The following is an 18,332-nucleotide window of genomic DNA, read 5'->3' as shown; positions in this document are numbered from 1 at the left end:
GTGTTTGGATCATTCTAATTTGTTGGTGATGTGGACACCAAGGAACATGAAGCTCCCAACCTGCTCCACTATAGCCCTGTCGATGAGAATGGGGCGTGCTCGGTCCTCCTTTTCCTGTAGTCCACAATCATCTCCTTAGTCTTGGTTAAGTTGGGGGATAGGTTGTTATTCTGGCACCACCTGGCCATGTCTCTGACCTCCTCCCTATAGGCTGTCTCATCATTGTCGATGATCAGGCCTACCACTGTTATGTCGTCTGCAAACTTAATGATGGTGTTGGAGTCATGCCTGGGCATGCAGTCGTGGGTGAACAGGGAGTACAGGAGGGGACTGAGCACGCACCCCTGAGGGGCTCCAGTGTTGAGGATCAGTGTGGCAAATATTTTGCTACCTACTCTTACCACCTGGGGCGCCCGTCAGGACGTCCAGGATCCAGTTGCAGAGGGAGATGTTTAGTCTCCAGGATCCATAGCTTAGTGATGAGCTTTGAGGGTACTATGGTGTTGAACACTGAGCTGTAGTCAATTAATAGATTTCTCATGTAGGTGTTCCTTTTGTCCAGGTGGGAAAGGGCAGTGTGAAGTGCAATAGAGATTGAATCATCTGTGGATCTGTTGGGTGGTATGCAAATTGGAGTGGGTCTATGGTTTCTGTGATGATGGTGTTGATGTGAGCAATTACCAGCCTTTCAATGCAATTCATGGCCACGGACATGAATTCTACGGGTCTGTAGTCATTTAGGCAAGTTGCCTTAGTGTTCTTGGGCACAGGGACTATGGTGGTCTCCTTGAAACATGTTGGTATTACAGACTCAATCAGGGACATGTTGAAAATGTCAGTGAAGACACCTGCCAGTTGGTCAGCACATGCTCGGGGTACACGTCCTGGTAATCAGTTTGCTTGTAAATGTTTACCTGCTTAAAGGTCTTACTCACATCGGCTATGGAGAGCGTGATCACACAATCATCCGGAACATCTGATGCTCTCATGCATGCCTCGGTGTTGCTTGCCTCGAAGCGAGCGTAGAAGTGTTTTAGCTCGTCTGGTAGGCTCATGTGACTGCGCAGCTCGTGGCTGTGCTTCCCTTTGTAGTCTGTAATAGTTTGCAAGCCCTGCTGCATAAGACGAGTATCGGAGCTGGTGTTGTATGATTCAATCTTAGCCCTGTATTGGCACTTTGCCTGTTTGATGGTTCGTCTGAGGGCATGGCAGGATTTCTTATACGCTTCTTGTTAGAGTCCCGCACCTTGAAAGCGGCAGCTCTACCCTTTAGCTCAGTGCGAATGTTGCCTTTAATCCATGGCTTTTGGTTGGGATATGTACGTACGGTCACTTTGGGGATGACGTCCTCGATGCACTTATTGATAAAGCCAGTGACTGATGTGGTGTACTGTCAATGCCTTTGGAAGAATCCTGGAACATGTTCCAGTCTGTGATAGCAAAACAGTCCTATAGTTTAGCATCTGCTTCATCTGACCACTTTTTATAGACCGAGTCACTGGTGTTACCTGCTTGATTTTTGCTTGTAAGCAGGAATCGGGTGATAAAATTGTGATCAGATTTACCAAATGGAGGGCGAGGGAGAGCTTTGTACGCGTCTCTGTGTGTGGAGTACATGTGATCTAGAATTTCTTTCCCTCTGGTTGCACATTTAACATGTTGATAAAAATGAGGTAAAACTGATTTAAGTTTGCCTGCATTAAAGTCCCCAGCCACCAGGAGTGCCGCCTCTGAGTGAGCGGTTTTCTGTTTGCTTATTTCCTTATACAGCTGACTGAGTGCAGTCTTAGTGCGGGCATCTGTCTGTGGTGGTAAATAAACAGCCACAAAAAGTATAGATGAAAACTCTCTTGGCAAATAGTGTCTTACTGTGTTTTACAAATAGAGTGCTGTTCTATCTAGCCGGTGCAACGTATATCCCGCTAGCTGAATATCCATGTCATCATTCAGCCACGATTCCATGAATCATAAGATTATATAATTTTTGATGTCCCGTTGGTAGGATATTGATGATCGTACCTCGTCTAATTTATTGTCCAATGATTGTACGTTGGCAAGTAATATTGATGGTAGCGGAAGCTTTCCTACTCGCCTTCTGCGGATCCTTACGAGGCACCCCACTCTGTGTCCTCTGTACCTGCATCTCTTTCTCTTGCCTATAACGGCGATGTTGACCTTGTCGGGTGTTTGAAGAATGTCCTCTGCGTCCGGCTTGTTGATGAAAAAAAAATCTTTGTCTAATCCGAGGTGAGTGATCGCTGTCCTGATATCCAGAAGCTATTTTCTGCATTAAGATACAGTGACAGAACATTATGTACAAAATAAGTTACAAATAATGCACAAAAAAACACATGGCGCAATTGGTTAGGTGCTCGTAAAACTGCTGCCATTTCTTCTGTGCCATTTTTTTAGATGAGGGACAATGGTCGCTACTGTTTCTCTCCATGCTTGAGTCGATGTTAAATCTCTTCTGGGACTCCCTTAACAACCACAATGTGTTATTGTCTGAAGTGTTTCATTGGTTAGACCAGATAATATGGAACTGGCCCACATTTCAGTTCCACAATTCAAGAACCCCAGTCTAAAAACGTACAAGAAGTTTTTGTGAAATCTGTGACATTTATCACCACTCAACAACACCATAAGACTGTTTGTCCACTGAGCTAAAGCCTGGGCTTCAAAGACAGATGGTCATAGGATAGTCACACACTATTGAGAGATGACGGAAAAACATAGTTTTCCACTTCCTCCTTAGTATTCTACAGCAATTGACCCCATTGTTTCACATTCACTTTTTCTTTAAAAAAAAAAAGTATAGAATAAGAGTGTAGGAGTAGCTATAGGTAAACAAACACATGTTTTTTGTGAGAAGCTGTCATGGCAACCCACGGGAAGTGTGTTAGGAAGAAAAAGGAGATGGAAATAAGTACGGTAGGTATAGAAACTCTGACCAGGTGCTTAATATAATATAATGCAACACAACAACATTGGCCGTAGTGACCATAACATTGTGACAATAACAAGGAAAGCCAAAGTGCCAAAGGTTGGGCCTAAAGTAAGTTCTAAGAGATTATACAAAATATTTTCTCAGGACTCTTTTGTTGAAGATGTAAAACATTTATGTTGATCTGATGCGTATGGGGAAGTGAATCCAGATGCAGAACTGGAAGTATTTGTAAAATGATTTATGCAAATTGTTGATGTGCAAGAAATCAACTGTGAGAACTGTAGAGCCCCCTGAATTGATGATGCATTGAAAAATTGTATGGTTCAAAGATGTGATTCTAAAGAGCTGCTCAGGTTATTGGTTGACATACTGTCAATTGAGAAATGTGACTAAGCCTAACAAAAATAATAAATGATATTACCAAACCAAGATAAATTACATAAAACATAAAATGGAAAAGTACTTTGGAGTACCTAAACTGATAACATGTGCTGAAAACCCAATTAATCTCCATTGTTCATTGAAGTTGATGGGTCATTTACAACAAAACCTTTTGGTGTTGCCAATCATTTCAATGACTCTCACTAGTGAAGTGGAAAACCTCAGAAGGGAAATGACAACACTTAACAGGGAACTGTCATATTTTTGTATAAAATATCTAATAATGAAATGGAAGGGTTATTGTTTTGAATTTGGTCAAGTTAGTGTGGGAGAGGTGGAAAAACTATTGTTATCCATCACTAATGATAAACCACCAGGTAAAGACAATCTTGATGGGAAACTATTGAGAATGGTAGCAGACTGGATTGTCACCACTATTTGCTATATCTTTAACCAAAGCCTAAAGGAGTGCATGTCCACAGGTGTAGAAGGAAGCTACATTAATTCCATTTCCTAAAAATAGTAAAACACCCTTTGCTGGCTCTAACAGCTGCCCAATCAGTTTGCTGCCTGTTCTTAGTAAACTGATGGAGAGAATTGTGTTTAACCAAATACAATGCTGTTTTTCAGAGTTAACTACTGATTTTCAGCATGTATATAGAGAAGGGCACTCAACTTGTACTGCACTGACTTAGGGGACAGGTGATTGGTTAAAATAGATTGATTATAATATAATAGTTGGAGCTGTAGTGTTAGATTTCAATGCAGCTTATCATGTTATTGATCATAAATTGGTATTGAAGAAACTCACTTGCTTTGGCTTTACATCACCTGCCGTAACATTGTTGGAGAGTTATTTATCCAATAGAACCCAATGAAAACTTTTCTAACATCAGACATGTACAATGTGGTGTCCCTCTGGGCAGTTGCCTTGGGCCATCACTTTTCTCTATTTTTACCAATGAATTGCCACTGGTCTTACACAAAGCTAGAATGACTGTATGTGGAAGATTATACACTCTATATGTCAGCACCATAAGCCAGGGAGCTCACTGCAAGTCTAAATAAGAAATTGATCAATATCAGAATGAGTGATTAATAATAAACTGTACTAGTTGTTAAGGCTCTGGTCCCATCTTGATTACTGTCTGGTAATCTGGTCAAGTTCAGAAAAGACCTAGCAAAGCTATAGCTGGCTCAAAGTATAACAGCACGCCTTGCCCTTAACTGCACACATACCTAACATCAACCAGATGCATTCCAGTCTTTCCTGGTTAAGGGGTGGATGAGAGATGAACTGCTTCTTAGTTTTTATTTGACTTTATTATTTTTTGTTCCTCAAATTAATAATCTAAATGAATAATCTAATCTCTGCTCAGGTAGTAGCAGTCAGCCAGCGAGGCCATCTAAAGTTATGTGGTCCCAGTACAGTACTGTCTTTACTAATACTATTTAGCTACCCTGCCTATGTAGAGTGCCTTCCGAAAGTATTCAGTCCGCTTGACTTTTTCCACATTTTATGTTACAGCCTTATTCTAAAATGTATAAAATTGTTTTTTTTCTCATCAATCTACACATAATACTCCATGACAAAGCAAAAACATTTTTTAAATGTTTGATAATTTATTAAAAATAGAAAACTGAAATATCACATTTACATAATTATTCAGACCCTTTACCCAGTACTTTGAAGCACCTTTGGCAGCGATTACAGCATTGACTCTTCTTGGGTATGACGCTACAAGCATGGCACACCTGTATTTGGAGTTTCTCCCATTTTTCTCTGCAGATCCTCTCGAGCTCTGTCAAGTTGGATGGGGAGCGTCACTGCACAGCTATTTTCAGGTCTCTCCAGAGATGTTCGATCGGGTTGAAGTCTGGGCTCTGGCTGGGCCACTCAAGGACATTCAGAGACTTGTCCTGAAGCCACTCCTGCATTGTCTTGGCTGTGTGCTTAGGGTCATTGTTCTGTTGGAAGGTGAACCTTTGCCCCAGTCTGAGGTCCTGAGCGCTCTTCAGCAGGTTTTCATTAAGGATCTATCTGTACTTTTCTCTGTTCATCTTTCCCTCAATCCTGACTATTCTCCCAGTCCCTGCAGACGACAAACATCCCCACTGCATGATTCTGCCAACACCATGATTCACCATACGGATGGCGCCAGGTTTCCTCCAGACATGACGCTTGGCATTCAGGCCAAAGAGTTCAATCTTGGTTTCATCAGACCAGAGAATCTTGTTTCTCATGGTCTGATAGTCTTTAGGTGCCTTTTGGCAAACCCCAAGTTGGCTGTCATGTGCCTTTTGCTGAGGGGATTCCGTCTGGCAACTATACCATAAAGGCCAAATTGGTGGAGTGCTGCAGAGATGGTTGTCCTTCTGGAAGTTTCTCCCATCTCCACAGAGGAACTCTGTGAGCTCCCTAACCAAGGCCCTTCTCCCTCAATTGCTCAGTTTGGCCAGGCGGCCAGTTCTAGGATGAGTCTTGGTGTTTCTACACCTGCATTGCTTGCTGTTTGGGGTTTTAGGCTGGGTTTCTGTACAGTACTTTGATATATCAGCTGATGTACGAAGGGCTATATAAATAAATTTGATTTGATTTGTTTCCAAACTTCTTCAATTTAAATATGATGGGGGCCACTGTGTTCTTGGGGACCTTCAATGCTGCAGAACATTTTTGGTACCCTTCCGCAGATCTGTGTCTCAACAAGCCATGAATTCCTTCGAATTCATGGCTTGGTTTTTGCTCTGACATGCAATATCAACTGTGGGTCCTTATAGACAGGTGTGCCTTTCCAAATAATGTCCAAACAATTGAATTTACCACAGGTGGACTCTAATCAATTTGTAGAAACATCTCAAGAATGATCAATGGAAACAGGATGCACCTGAGCTCAATTTTGAGTCTCATAGCAAAGGGTCTGAATGCCTATGTAAATAAGTTGTTTCTGTTTTTTATTTTGTCTTTGAGCTAAAAAAAACTGCCGCAATGGATTATGATCATTACAGTTAATTACCACATTTCTGCACTTTATTACTTTGAATATTTGCTTAATAAAAACTCCCTTCAGCCCAGCATCCCACATGATTCTTAACTTGATTTCTCTCGTTAATTATTTAATTTCTCTCTAGAGAAATGACGTGTTCGGCTCACACAAAAAAATAACTAAATTGAACCAACTTCGGTCAATTAGTTGTTTAATAAGTAATTATTAGTTATTATTATTAATTATTAGCGAACTGGCCTAGTCATGATTGTGGTAAAGTTCTGCCTATGACTTAGTATGAAATGTAGCCGTAATGCTGAGGCGGCATTGGCATGCACTACACTCTTAATAATCTTGAGACTAGGGGGCGTACCCATGAAAAACGTACCCAAATAATACTACCTATTTGTCAGGCCCAGAAGCTAGAATATGCATATAATTGGCAGATAGAAAACACTCAAGTTTCCAAAACAGTCAAAATATTGTCTGTGAGTATAACAGAACTGATATTGCAGGTGAAAACCTGAGGAAAATCCAACTGGGAAGTGCTGTTATTTTGAAACCTCTCTGTTCCATTGCATGCCTTCCCTCCATTTAAAGGGATATCAACCAGATTCCTTTGCCTATGGATTCCACATGGTGTGAACAATCTTTACACAGTTTCAGGCTTTCTTTCTGAAAAATGAGAGAGAATGATCACATCGCGTCAGTGCATAGCTGGGTGTCCCCAGAGTTTTGCATGCACCAACAGCTTGGAGCAGACCTTTTCTCTCTCTCCTATTGAAAAAGCTAAAGTCTGGTTGAAATATTATCGATTTTTATTTTATTGTAAAAACAACCTGAGGATTGATTATAAAAAACGTTTGACATGTTTCTACGAACTTTACGGATACTATTTGGAATTTTCGTCTGCCCGTCGTGACCTGCACGAGCCTGTGGATTACTGAACAAAATGAGTCAACCAAATGGAAGTTTTTGGATATAAAAATAAACCTTATGGAACAAAACTAACATTTATTGTGTAACTGGGAGTCTCGTGAGTGCAAACATCCGAAGATCATCGGATGATCTTAAACAATTAATTTGATTGGTCACGAAAGTCAGAAATCTACTTTGCTGTTTAATGTTTTGTCTGCTGAGAGAGCTGTCCTAACATAAACGCTTGGATAGCTTTCGCTGTAAAGGTTTTTTTGAAATCTTACACGCCAGGTGGATTAACAAGCTAAGCTCTGTTTTGGTATATTGCACCTGTGATTTCATGAAAATTTAATATTTTTAGTAGTTTTAATTTTAATTTGGCGCTCTGCAATTCAGCAGATAATGACAAATGATCCCGCTAAAGGGATGGGTGTGCCAGGATTTTTAAGGTCTTGATGGTTGCTAGGCAGTGGTCATTACTACATTCGTCCTTTCTGAACTTTGCGAGGCATGTCACTTCATCCATCTTCGCAAAGCCCACCACCATATGCACTGTTTCTTAATAACCACAACTGGATGGATCCATAAAGAATTACTTTGGGAATAAATATCACTGAATGACCAAAATATTTGAATGAAAGTAGGCTAATGCAATTGAAGGCATCAAATTGTTGCTTACTGAAACTCCCAAAGTCATCCAATTGTTATAATACATTTTATTGAAGCAATAGCCTGCTGCGTGTGGTCAACAACTTCAGTGCCGTTTCGGGCTGCTCTGAGAAAAGTGGGAACTGGTCTTAATAATTCAATTAATGTCACATTTATTTCCCTTTCACTGAGTCTCCGTTTGGATATTGGTTATAGGCCACAGCTAGGTTGTAGAAATGTTAGCTACGTTGAGGTGAGTGCTGCTCATGATCATCTTGTCAAGTTGGCTCATTTATTGCCCATGATCAGAACATTTTGCCAACATGCTTAACAAATAGATTATTTTCCTCTTCAGTCGCTTAGTAGCCTAGACCTACTACTGACAAAACCTTTGAAGACAAGTCAATGTGATTTTGTTTCACTGAATCTGTGTGTATATTTGGTTCATACTCTGGCTGGGCAAATAAGTGAAGGTGGTATAGCTTATCTATTTGTTTTCTCATCTATCTGATCTTTAATTACATGTTACTTTTTCCTTATTCTTATCTGTATTTTTTTTAAACTGTATTGTTGGTTAGGGGCTCGTAAGTAAGCATTTCACTAAGGTTGTATTCGGCGCATGTGACTAATACTATTTGATTTGATTATCACTGATCAGAACCATTTGGCATGCAATAATGTAGCCTAAATTAAGTACATGATTTTGCTCGATCACCTATAGACAACTCCAAAAACCTGCAGAGGTTGAAAGAGAGATGAAATGTGGATATATGACAGTGGTTCCACATGTTCCCCTGATGCAAGCTGTGTGGGAAAAATATTATTTGTATTTTATTCCATTATATTCTTAGCCTACCATAACATATGTATATGTGTGTGTGTGTTTAACAAACAAAATAACTTTTGATTTCATGTAGCCTATACGCTCAAAATAAATTATTTTTATTAGTCTTATGTTTCATAGGACTTCTTAAACATTGTCAGATTTATTTTTATTTACTTTTTACCCCTTTTCTCCCCGATTTCGTGGTATCCAATTGGTAGTTACAGTATTTTCTCATCGCTGTAACTCTCGTACAGACTTGGGAGAGGCGAAGGTCAAGAGCCGTGCGTCCTCTGAAACACAACCCAACCAAGCCGCACTGCTTCTTGACACAATGCCCACTTAACCCGGAAGCCAGCTGCACCAATGTGTCGGAGGAAACAGTACACCTGGCGACCATGTCCGCCACAGGAGTCACTAGTGTGGAAGGGGACAAGGACATCCCTGCCAGTCAAACCCTCACGACGGTGGGCCAATTGTATGCCACCCCATGGGTCTCCCGGTCTCAGCCGGCTGCGACAGAGCCTGGTCTCTAACCCAGAATCTCTAGTGGCTCAGCTAGCACTGTGATGCAGTGCCTTAGACCACTGCACCACTCAGGAGCCCAGACAGATTTTTCTTTCTGTAGGGTATCAGTGTGTCTTTTTTTTTTTTTTTACTATTCATGTTTGTATTTTATTGTGGACCCCAGAAAGAGTAGCTGATACTTCTGCAAAAGCTAATGGGGATACGAATAAATAAACACAACAGTTTCCCTCATTGCAGGTAGAGATCAGTCGAGATGGAGAAAGGTTATCCCGGGGATGGTACTTCTGCCCCTCACCCAGGACCTCCCATGGCCTATGGGGGGATAGCCACGGGCCAGGGCCCTCAGCCAGGCTTGTACCCCCAGCCCCAAGGCGGATACCCTGCCTCCCCTGGTCCTCCACAACCAGGGTTCCAGCCTGGTCCCTACCAGGGAGGTGAGTGTCTACTGGTTCATATTGTACTTTAGAAGGCTGGATTTATTGCATGTTCTATGTGTGAGAACCAAGCATTTTCACATGAGTTTTTGCAACAAAAAAATACCTCTAGCTTAGAATGTTTGTTTCTATATTTTTTTCTTCTTCACCATTATCAACTTCATGTTAAAGATGACAGGACACACAACAAACTCTTTTAAAATACACATTTGGGTCTATGGAGATGAATTGAACGTTCTCTGCCCCTTGTGGCAACTACTGTAGATATGATACAATCAGCCCAAGCCAAGTGAGAACACACAACAACAGCTTGGTTGGCGGTTGTCTGTATGTCTGTCTCTCCTGCTCTTTGGCTACACTGGTGGAGAATGGAGGCATTGGAAAGTCCCCTATTTCTTCAGTTCTCCCAAACCATTCAAGCACTTAAAGTATGAACATACTGTTTCAAAAGTTCTCAGTGTTCTTTCCCCTCCTTTGAATCATATAGATTGTGTTTTGGATTACAGCACAGCAAACACTTACCTCCTTCAAGTACTATTTTGCAACACCACTTTGGAAACACTCCCCTTCAATGTCAATAATGTGTGGTGCCAGATATGTGTGGAAAAACAGTCAAACACCTACGCACACAAACCGTGACCCTTATATGTAGCTATGCACATTCTAGTTATTTATCACAGTACATGCTCTTATCCAGACATATGTAAACAAGCTCTTATCCAGACATATGTAAACAAGCTCTTATCCAGACATATGTAAACAAGCTCTTATCAAGGGAAGAACATGGGGTGGAATCCATTGGAACTGGAAATGGGGTGGAATCCATTGGAACTGGAAATGGGGTGGAATCCATTGGAACTGGAAATGGGGTGGAATCCATTGGAACTGGAAATGGGGTGGAATCCATTGGAACTGGAAATGGGGTGGAATCCATTGGAACTGGAAATGGGGTGGAATCCATTGGAACTGGAAATGGGGTGGAACCCATTGGAACTGGAAATGGGGTGGAACCCATTGGAACTGGAAATGGGGTGGAATCCATTGGAACTGGAAATGGGGTGGAACCATTGGAACTGGAAATGGGGTGGAACCCATTGGAACTGGAAATGGGGTGGAACCCATTGGAACTGGAAATGGGGTGGAATCCATTGGAACTGGAAATGGGGTGGAACCCATTGGAACTGGAAATGAATTTCACTGGGGGTGAATTTTGTTGATGATATGGTGCAACTATCTGAATCAGTTTGCCCCCAGACCCCCCTTTGTGGGTTAACCCAGTTAAAATTATAGTTTAGCAATCTTACATATTTAGAACATTTTTTTTCCTTACCTTGAAAGGAGTCTGAGCAAGCAACCTTCAACAAGACTGCTTTCGAGGTAAGAAAACAATATAAATAAATATAAATATAAATAAATAAAGGCAAACAGCTATGTAAAACTGTAAAACTCCCTTAAATGTAAAACTCCCTTTAATCAAGTCCATTTCCACCACTAGGTACAATCTTATTCCACAGTACGTGGTGGTATAGTAATAACATGTTCATTGCATTGTGACCACATTGTGATTGGGATCTTACTCTCCTATTCAAGGTCCCCAAGCAGGTGTGTACACACCTCCACCACAGTACACCTCTGGACCAGGTGGACCGGTGCCAGTCGGTGAGTTGATACTTCCACCACACACAGAGTGATGTACAGCTAACCTTGTGGGGACACAAAATTCAGTCCCACTAAAAATCCTATTTTCCCTAACCTTAACTCTGAACCCTAACCTTAACCCCAAACGTAAACCTAGCTATTAACCCTGACCCTAAAACTAACCCTAGCGCCTAACCCTAAACCTAATTCTTACCCTAACACTAATTCTAACATGAACACTAAACCCCCTAGAAATAGCATTTGACCTTGAGGGGACTAACAAAATGTCCCCAGTTGGTCACATTTTGGTTTGTTTACTATACTTGTGGGGACTACACACACACACACACACACACACACACAACATAATCAAAGGAGTCAATGCAAGCTAAATAAGGAACTTACTCGAAGAGTAACCCAAATGCATGAGATGACATGTTTGAACACAACTTGTGACCTGAATATAATTATTGCCCCGGAATTGACCCAAACTGCCCCCTCCAACAATAGCTGTACATAGTTCAGACTGAAACAGTATCGTTTTGTCCTGTTGCCCGCCACAGCGCATTCATATGAAAATGTGAACATATTCGTCTCTCTGTGGGGGCAGTCTGAGCAGTGCCTGCTTGTACAGGAAGGTCCTGGACAGGAGAGGTGGGCGGGAACATGAACTCATAGCATTTTCCGGAATGAGAAAGGAAAGGGAGATACTGGAAAAAAAACTCCCAGAATATCTATGAACTGTATCCAAAGCTGCTATGAGAAACTAAGGGATATGATGTTATATAATGTCTCAGTCAGAGCTAGTCTGAAAAACCAGGGGATATGAAGTTACAATGTCTCAGTCGGAGCAACTCTGGGGATTTGAAGTTAAATGAGGTCTCAGTCAGAGCTACTCCAGGAAACCAGGGGATACGAAGTTACAGAATTTCTCAGTCAGAGCTACTCCAGGAAACCAGGGGATTTGAAGTTAAATGAGGTCTCAGTCAGAGCTACTCCAGGAAACCAGGGGATTTGAAGTTAAATGAGGTCTCAGTCAGAGCTACTCCAGGAAAGCAGGGGATTTGAAGTTAAATGAGGTCTCAGTCAGAGCTACTCCAGGAAAGCAGGGGATATGATGTTGCATAATGCAAAGTTCAGAAAGCAAAATCTGTGCATCCATTCATAAGACAGCCAGTTAATGTTTCCATCCATGTTTTGGACGAGGCTTTTCCTCTCTGACTTGTATCCCAAGTCAAGTCCTATTCCCTTTATAGTGGGCCTATGGGTCCTGGTCAAAACTAGTGCTCTATATAGGGTACAGAGTGCCATTTGAGACACAGACTCTCTCACCCATTTGGGTTGTGACCCTTCTCTAACACTGTTATTGTGCTGTGCCAGAGAGGTGCCAGCCAATCATGGTTGATTTGATTTGGAGGCACTCTAAAATGTGTAGCAGACTGGTGGGAATGAATGGTCTCTGATCCTGGATCAGCTTTCCTTCCTCAGCTCTCAGGCAGACTCGACTAGCATTGGCCCCAGATGTGCATTCTACAACGCCATTGCTGTAATTGTCACAATGAGCACAAATAGGTCTGCGACCAGGTTAATATTCTACATTAAACTGGTTCAAAGGAAATAACCTTATCTGCTGTGGAGAACTGTTTAGCAGAACAAAACGATGCCTGATTAAATATGTAGTCTTTAGAAAGGGAAGGTTATTTGAATCTCTTTGAGATACTCTTCCGGAAGTGCAATTCAACTGTTTGTGTGTGTGCACGTGCACTTGCGCATGTGTGTAGAACGTTTATAAAGCGCAGTTGTACTCAGCAGACCACCAGGTGTCAGCATTGACTTTCACATTTATTTCTGCCTTTCTAGATAAGGGAAATTTAAGTTGTATTCATGATCCACTAAACAGTTCCTTTTACATTACTCTCTTCAATTACGCTACAATCCGTGTCACATCGGTGCCCCTTTTAAAGTTGTAAAGAAGGATGGAGGAAAGTGCGAGACAAATGACATGGGAAGAGGCAAGAAAAGAAAGATGGACAGAAGAAGAAAAACATAAAAGATTGGGAAATGTTGAGAAAAATAATGAAAAAATGGATCTTGGTGGGGGACTTGGTTACCTTGACTCTCCTTAGTGACCTATGTAGTAATGTCTCCTAACATTGTCTCTCCTCACTGACCCATGTAATAATGTCTCCTAACTTTCTCTCTCCTCAGTGACCCATGTAATAATGTCTCCTAACATTGTCTCTCTTTCTCCTCACTGACCCATGTAATAATGTATCCTAACCTTGTCTCTCTCTCAGTGACCTATGTAATAATGTCTCCTAACATTGTCTCTCCTCACTGACCCATGTAATGTCTCCTAACTTTCTCTAACCTTAGTGACCCATGTAATAATGTCTCCTAACCTTGACCTATCTAATGTCTCCTAACATTGTCTCCTCAGTGACCCTTGTAATAATGTCTCCTAAACTTGTGTGTCTCCTAACCTTGTTCTCTCTCTCTTTCTCCTCTGACCCATGTCTCCTAACCTTGTGTGTTTTCTTAGTGACCCAGGTAATAATGACTCCTAGCCTGAAGGAGGTCGGAGGTTCGACCATGTGTCCCCACTGCCAGCAGCACGTGGTCACCAAGACCGAGACCAACCCTGGCCTGCTCACCTGGCTCATCTGTGGTGGCCTCTTCATTGTTGGGTGAGAGAAATCATTCTGTAATGCTATGCTGTAGTATAGCTGTGTATATGACCGACTGGGGTAGGAAACCCGTGCACCACACAAGTGTTAGCCCTCTCAACTAAAGCCTATAGACATACCTTTAATTGGTGCATTATGGAATAGGGTATCATTTTGACAGAGAGAATTAATTAACTCCACTGTTTACCCTCTAGGTGCTGGCCATGCTGCGCCATCCCTTTCTGTGTAGACTCATGTAAAGACGTGAATCACACCTGTCCCAACTGCAATAATAACATCTATGTCTACAAACGCATGTGATATTAATTTGACCTGACTGTACTACCTTTATCTGAAGGACTGGGACATGGCACTTCAATCAAATCAACATTTCTGTTAATGTATGAGGTTCGTATTCACTAGGGCATGTGATGTTGGAAAATGTTTTACAACGAAGAAACAAAAACGAATTCTTATTGGACAAGTCCAGATAGTCCCTCCCTTTTTCAGTCCATTTTCTTCCATTTGGTGCCTAATGAATACAACCCAGGGGTAGCCAAAAGGGTTATGTCTATCCTATATAGTCCCTGAGCAGGTGGTGAGCTTCCCTCAGCTCCACAAAATACTACATAATATATGCCATTTAGCAGATGCTTTTATCCATTTTTGTATGAGTTGTCCTAGCGGAAATTCAAGCCCACAAGTGCCAAGCTCCATCAGGTCCCTGGCCAGACTTGACCCTTGAAGTGACTACCAAAGAGAATCCTGATACCAAAGACTGGTAGTAGCTGCGCTATAGCTGTTTCACTGTAGTTCTGTACTCCTCTGAAGTCCATGAAAGTAAAGGAACTTCTAAACCACTCTACTTATTGTAATATTGTTACATTGAGATGTATATATCACCATCACTTCTTATTGTAATATTGTTACATTGAGATGTATATATCACCATCACTTCTTATTGTAATATTGTTACATTGAGATGTATATATCACCCTCACTTCTTATTGTAATATTGTTACATTGAGATGTATATATCACCCTCACTTCTTATTGTAATATTGTTACATTGAGATGTATATATCACCCTCACTTCTTATTGTAATATTGTTACATTGAGATGGTTTTGTTATTACACTCTTGCAGTTGTTCCCTCACCGATCCGTTCTCTTTTTTTCCTCTGAACGTTCTACTACTCATTTGTCATAAAATACCATTGTCAATAATTACAATGGATCTTATGGATCTTATAATTACAAGGAATCTAATGGATCTTATCTTACCTTTCCACTTCCTGTCTAGTTGCTCTGTAAAGCTCTGATTAAAGTTGTCTGTATTGAAGAGATGACTCAGCATTTTTTATTATGAACAGATTGGATGCCTGAGCAGACTGCCAATAGTTATTTGTCATCCATAAACTGTGACTACTTCAAAACTCACTGGTTTCACAGCTACAGTGTTAGAACTTTATCTCACCAGGGTTGCGTCCCAATTACAGTGGGGCAAAAAAGTATTTAGTCAGCCACCAATTGTGCAAGTTCTCCCACTTAAAGATGAGAGGCCTGTAATTTTCATCAAAGGTACACTTCAACTATGACAGACAAAATGAGAAAAAAAATCCAGAAAATCACTTTTTAGGATTTTTTTATGAATTTATTTGCAAATTATGGTGGAAAATAAACTTTTGTTATTGACCAAATACTTATCTCAATACTTTGTTATATACCCTTTGTTGGCAATGACAGAGGTCAAATGTTCTCTGTAAGTATGTTAAGGTTTTCACACACTGTTGCTGCTCTAGAGCAGTGATGTTTTGGGGCTGTTGCTGGGCAACATGGACTTTCAACACCCTCCAAAGATTTTCTATGGGGTTGAGATCTGGATACTGGCTAGGCCACTCCAGAACCTTGAAATGCTTCCTACGAAGCCACTCCTTCGTTGCCCGGACGGTGTGTTTGGGATCATTGTCATGCTGAAAGACCCAGACACGTTTCATCTTTAATGCCCTTGTTGATGGAAGGTGGTTTTCACTCAATCTCACGATACATGGCCCCATTCATTCTTTCCTTTACACGGATCAGTCGTCCTGGTCCCTTTGCAGACAAACAGCCCCATATCATGATGTTTCCACTCCCATGCTTCACAATAGGTATGGTGTTCTTTGGATGCAACTCAGTATTCTTTGTCCTCCAAATACGACAAGTTGAGTTTTTACCAAAAAGTTATATTTTGGTTTCATCTGACATTCTCCCAATCTTCTTCTGGATCATCCAAATGCTCTCTAGCAAACTTCAGACGGGCCTGGACATGTACTGGCTTAAGCTCTGGTACTGCAGGATTTGAGTCCAGTGTGTTACTGTCAGGACCCGGTTGCGAACCTGGGTCTCCGGAGTGAGAAACAGTCACTTAACCAACTGAGCCACGAATAGTCAGCAGAACCCATAAGATGAGGCAGTCACAGCAGTACTTAAGACGGTGTATTTAATAAAGTAAAAAGGAGAAGTCCTTCAATACAAAAAATGGCAAATCCAAAAGGTGGTAGGAATAGCACAAAAAAGCCTCAAGAGATACTCGAAAACAAAAACAGAATTCCACAAGAGCATCCACCGGAATCGACAAGAATACACAGAACACTAGGGCTGGGTGCTAACATACAAACACAGAGCACAGAACTGAGGGAAACTAAGGGTTGAAATACAATCAGGGGAAACGAGGCACAGGTGCAAATAATAATGGGGAACAAGGAAAAAAACAAAGTCAAAAAGCACAATGGGGGCATCTAGTGACCAAAACCCGTGGCCAAATCCTGACAGTTACTGATGGTAGGCTTTGTTACTTTGGTCCCAGCTCTCTGCAGGTCATTCACTAGGCCCCCCCGTGTGGTTCTGGGATTTTTGCTAACCGTTCTTGTGATCATTTTGACACTATGGGGTGAGATCTTGCGTGGAGCCCCAGATCGAGGGAGATCATCAGTGGTCTTGTATGTCTTCCATTTCCTAATAATTGCTCCCACAGTTGATTTCTTCAAACCAAGCTGCTTACCTATTGCAGATTGTCTTCCCAGCCTGGTGCAGGTCTACAATTTTGTTTATGGTGTCCTTTGACAGCTCCTTGGTCTTGGCCATAATGGAGTTTGGAGTGTGACTGAGGTTGTGGACAGGTGTCTTTTATACTGATAACAAGTTCAAACGGGTGCCATTAATACAGGTAACGAGTGGAGGGCAGAGGAGCCTCTTCAAGAAGTTACAGGTCTGTGAGAGCCAGAAATCTTGATGGTTTGTAGGTGACCAAATACTTGTTTTCCACCATAATTTGCAAATAAATTCATAAAAAATCCTACAATGTGATTTTTCTGGATTTTTTTCCTCAATTTGTCTGTCATAGTTGAAGCGTACCTATGATGAAAATTACAGGCCTCTCTCATCTTTAAGTGGGAGAACTTCCACAATTGGTGGCTGACTAAATACTTTTTTTGACCCACTGTATCTCTTTTTTTACAAAGTGTGTACTTGTTCATTTCTCTTCATGGATTTGAGAGGAAATGACTTGTTCTTTCTCTAGCCCATGGACACAACAGGAAGAAGATGTGATTATTGGAACACTCCAATTCCTGTAAAACTCATTGTATAAATTTCCTGCAACAGCCCATCAACTTTCTGTAACTAACATTTCATCTGTCCAGACCAGTAACACAATTGAGAAATTGTCCCTGTTGGGCTAGATAGAGGAAGTGGAAATTAAACTGAGACACAGTTGACGTCTGATAGAATAAGTGCTCTTCACGAGTTTAAGTGAGTTTTCAAGTTGCAATTCAATGACATACTTGATAATTGCTCCTGATAACTGAATGCTCCAGTTTAGTGCACACTCTCATGAAAGACAATTGCTCTTCAACAATTGGAAAGGGTCACACAGGGAATGAGGGAGAGATGAATACAGCAGGTTAGATGTTTGCTTCTAGAAACTCCAGTGTGCTGTTCAAAACACTCAAGTCCTTTGTTTGTGCTTTGTTCAACCTGCCCGGACATGAACAGTACGGTCATTTGATGTTGACATATTCAGTGGAGCTGACTACCTCAAATGTTCTACTGCTTGAGTTCCTGCACCTCTTATTAGCTCAACAGTATTGTGGAGCTCCTGCACCTCTTATTAGCTCAAGAGTATTGTGGCGCTCCTGCACCTCTTATTAGCTCAACAGTATTGTGGAGTTCCTGCACCTCTTATTAGCTCAACAGTATTGTGGTGTTCCTGCACCTCTTATTAGCTCAACAGTATTGTGTAGCTCCTGCACCTCTTATTAGCTCAACAGTATTGTGGTGTTCCTGCACCTCTTATTAGCTCAACAGTATTGTGGTGCTCCTGCAC

At 41.4% G+C, this 18,332-nt stretch overlaps 1 protein-coding gene across 1 annotated transcript; it reads left to right on the top strand.

Moving 5' to 3' along the window:
• Positions 1-9,391: 9,391 nt before the first annotated feature.
• LOC135532197 (lipopolysaccharide-induced tumor necrosis factor-alpha factor homolog) lies at positions 9,392-15,308 on the top strand. Its single transcript, XM_064959802.1, has 4 exons — positions 9,392-9,663; positions 11,254-11,322; positions 13,844-13,988; positions 14,183-15,308. The coding sequence occupies exons 1-4, from the start codon at positions 9,483-9,485 to the stop codon at positions 14,286-14,288; spliced, it is 501 nt and encodes a 166-aa protein (XP_064815874.1). The 5' UTR covers positions 9,392-9,482; the 3' UTR covers positions 14,289-15,308.
• Positions 15,309-18,332: the final 3,024 nt, after the last annotated feature.

The sequence above is a fragment of the Oncorhynchus masou genome, unplaced genomic scaffold (assembly GCF_036934945.1).
Source record: "Oncorhynchus masou masou isolate Uvic2021 unplaced genomic scaffold, UVic_Omas_1.1 unplaced_scaffold_1764, whole genome shotgun sequence".
Taxonomy (NCBI): domain Eukaryota; kingdom Metazoa; phylum Chordata; class Actinopteri; order Salmoniformes; family Salmonidae; genus Oncorhynchus; species Oncorhynchus masou.
Note: the sequence above shows the minus strand (reverse complement) of the source record. Positions and strands in the feature narration are given on the sequence as shown.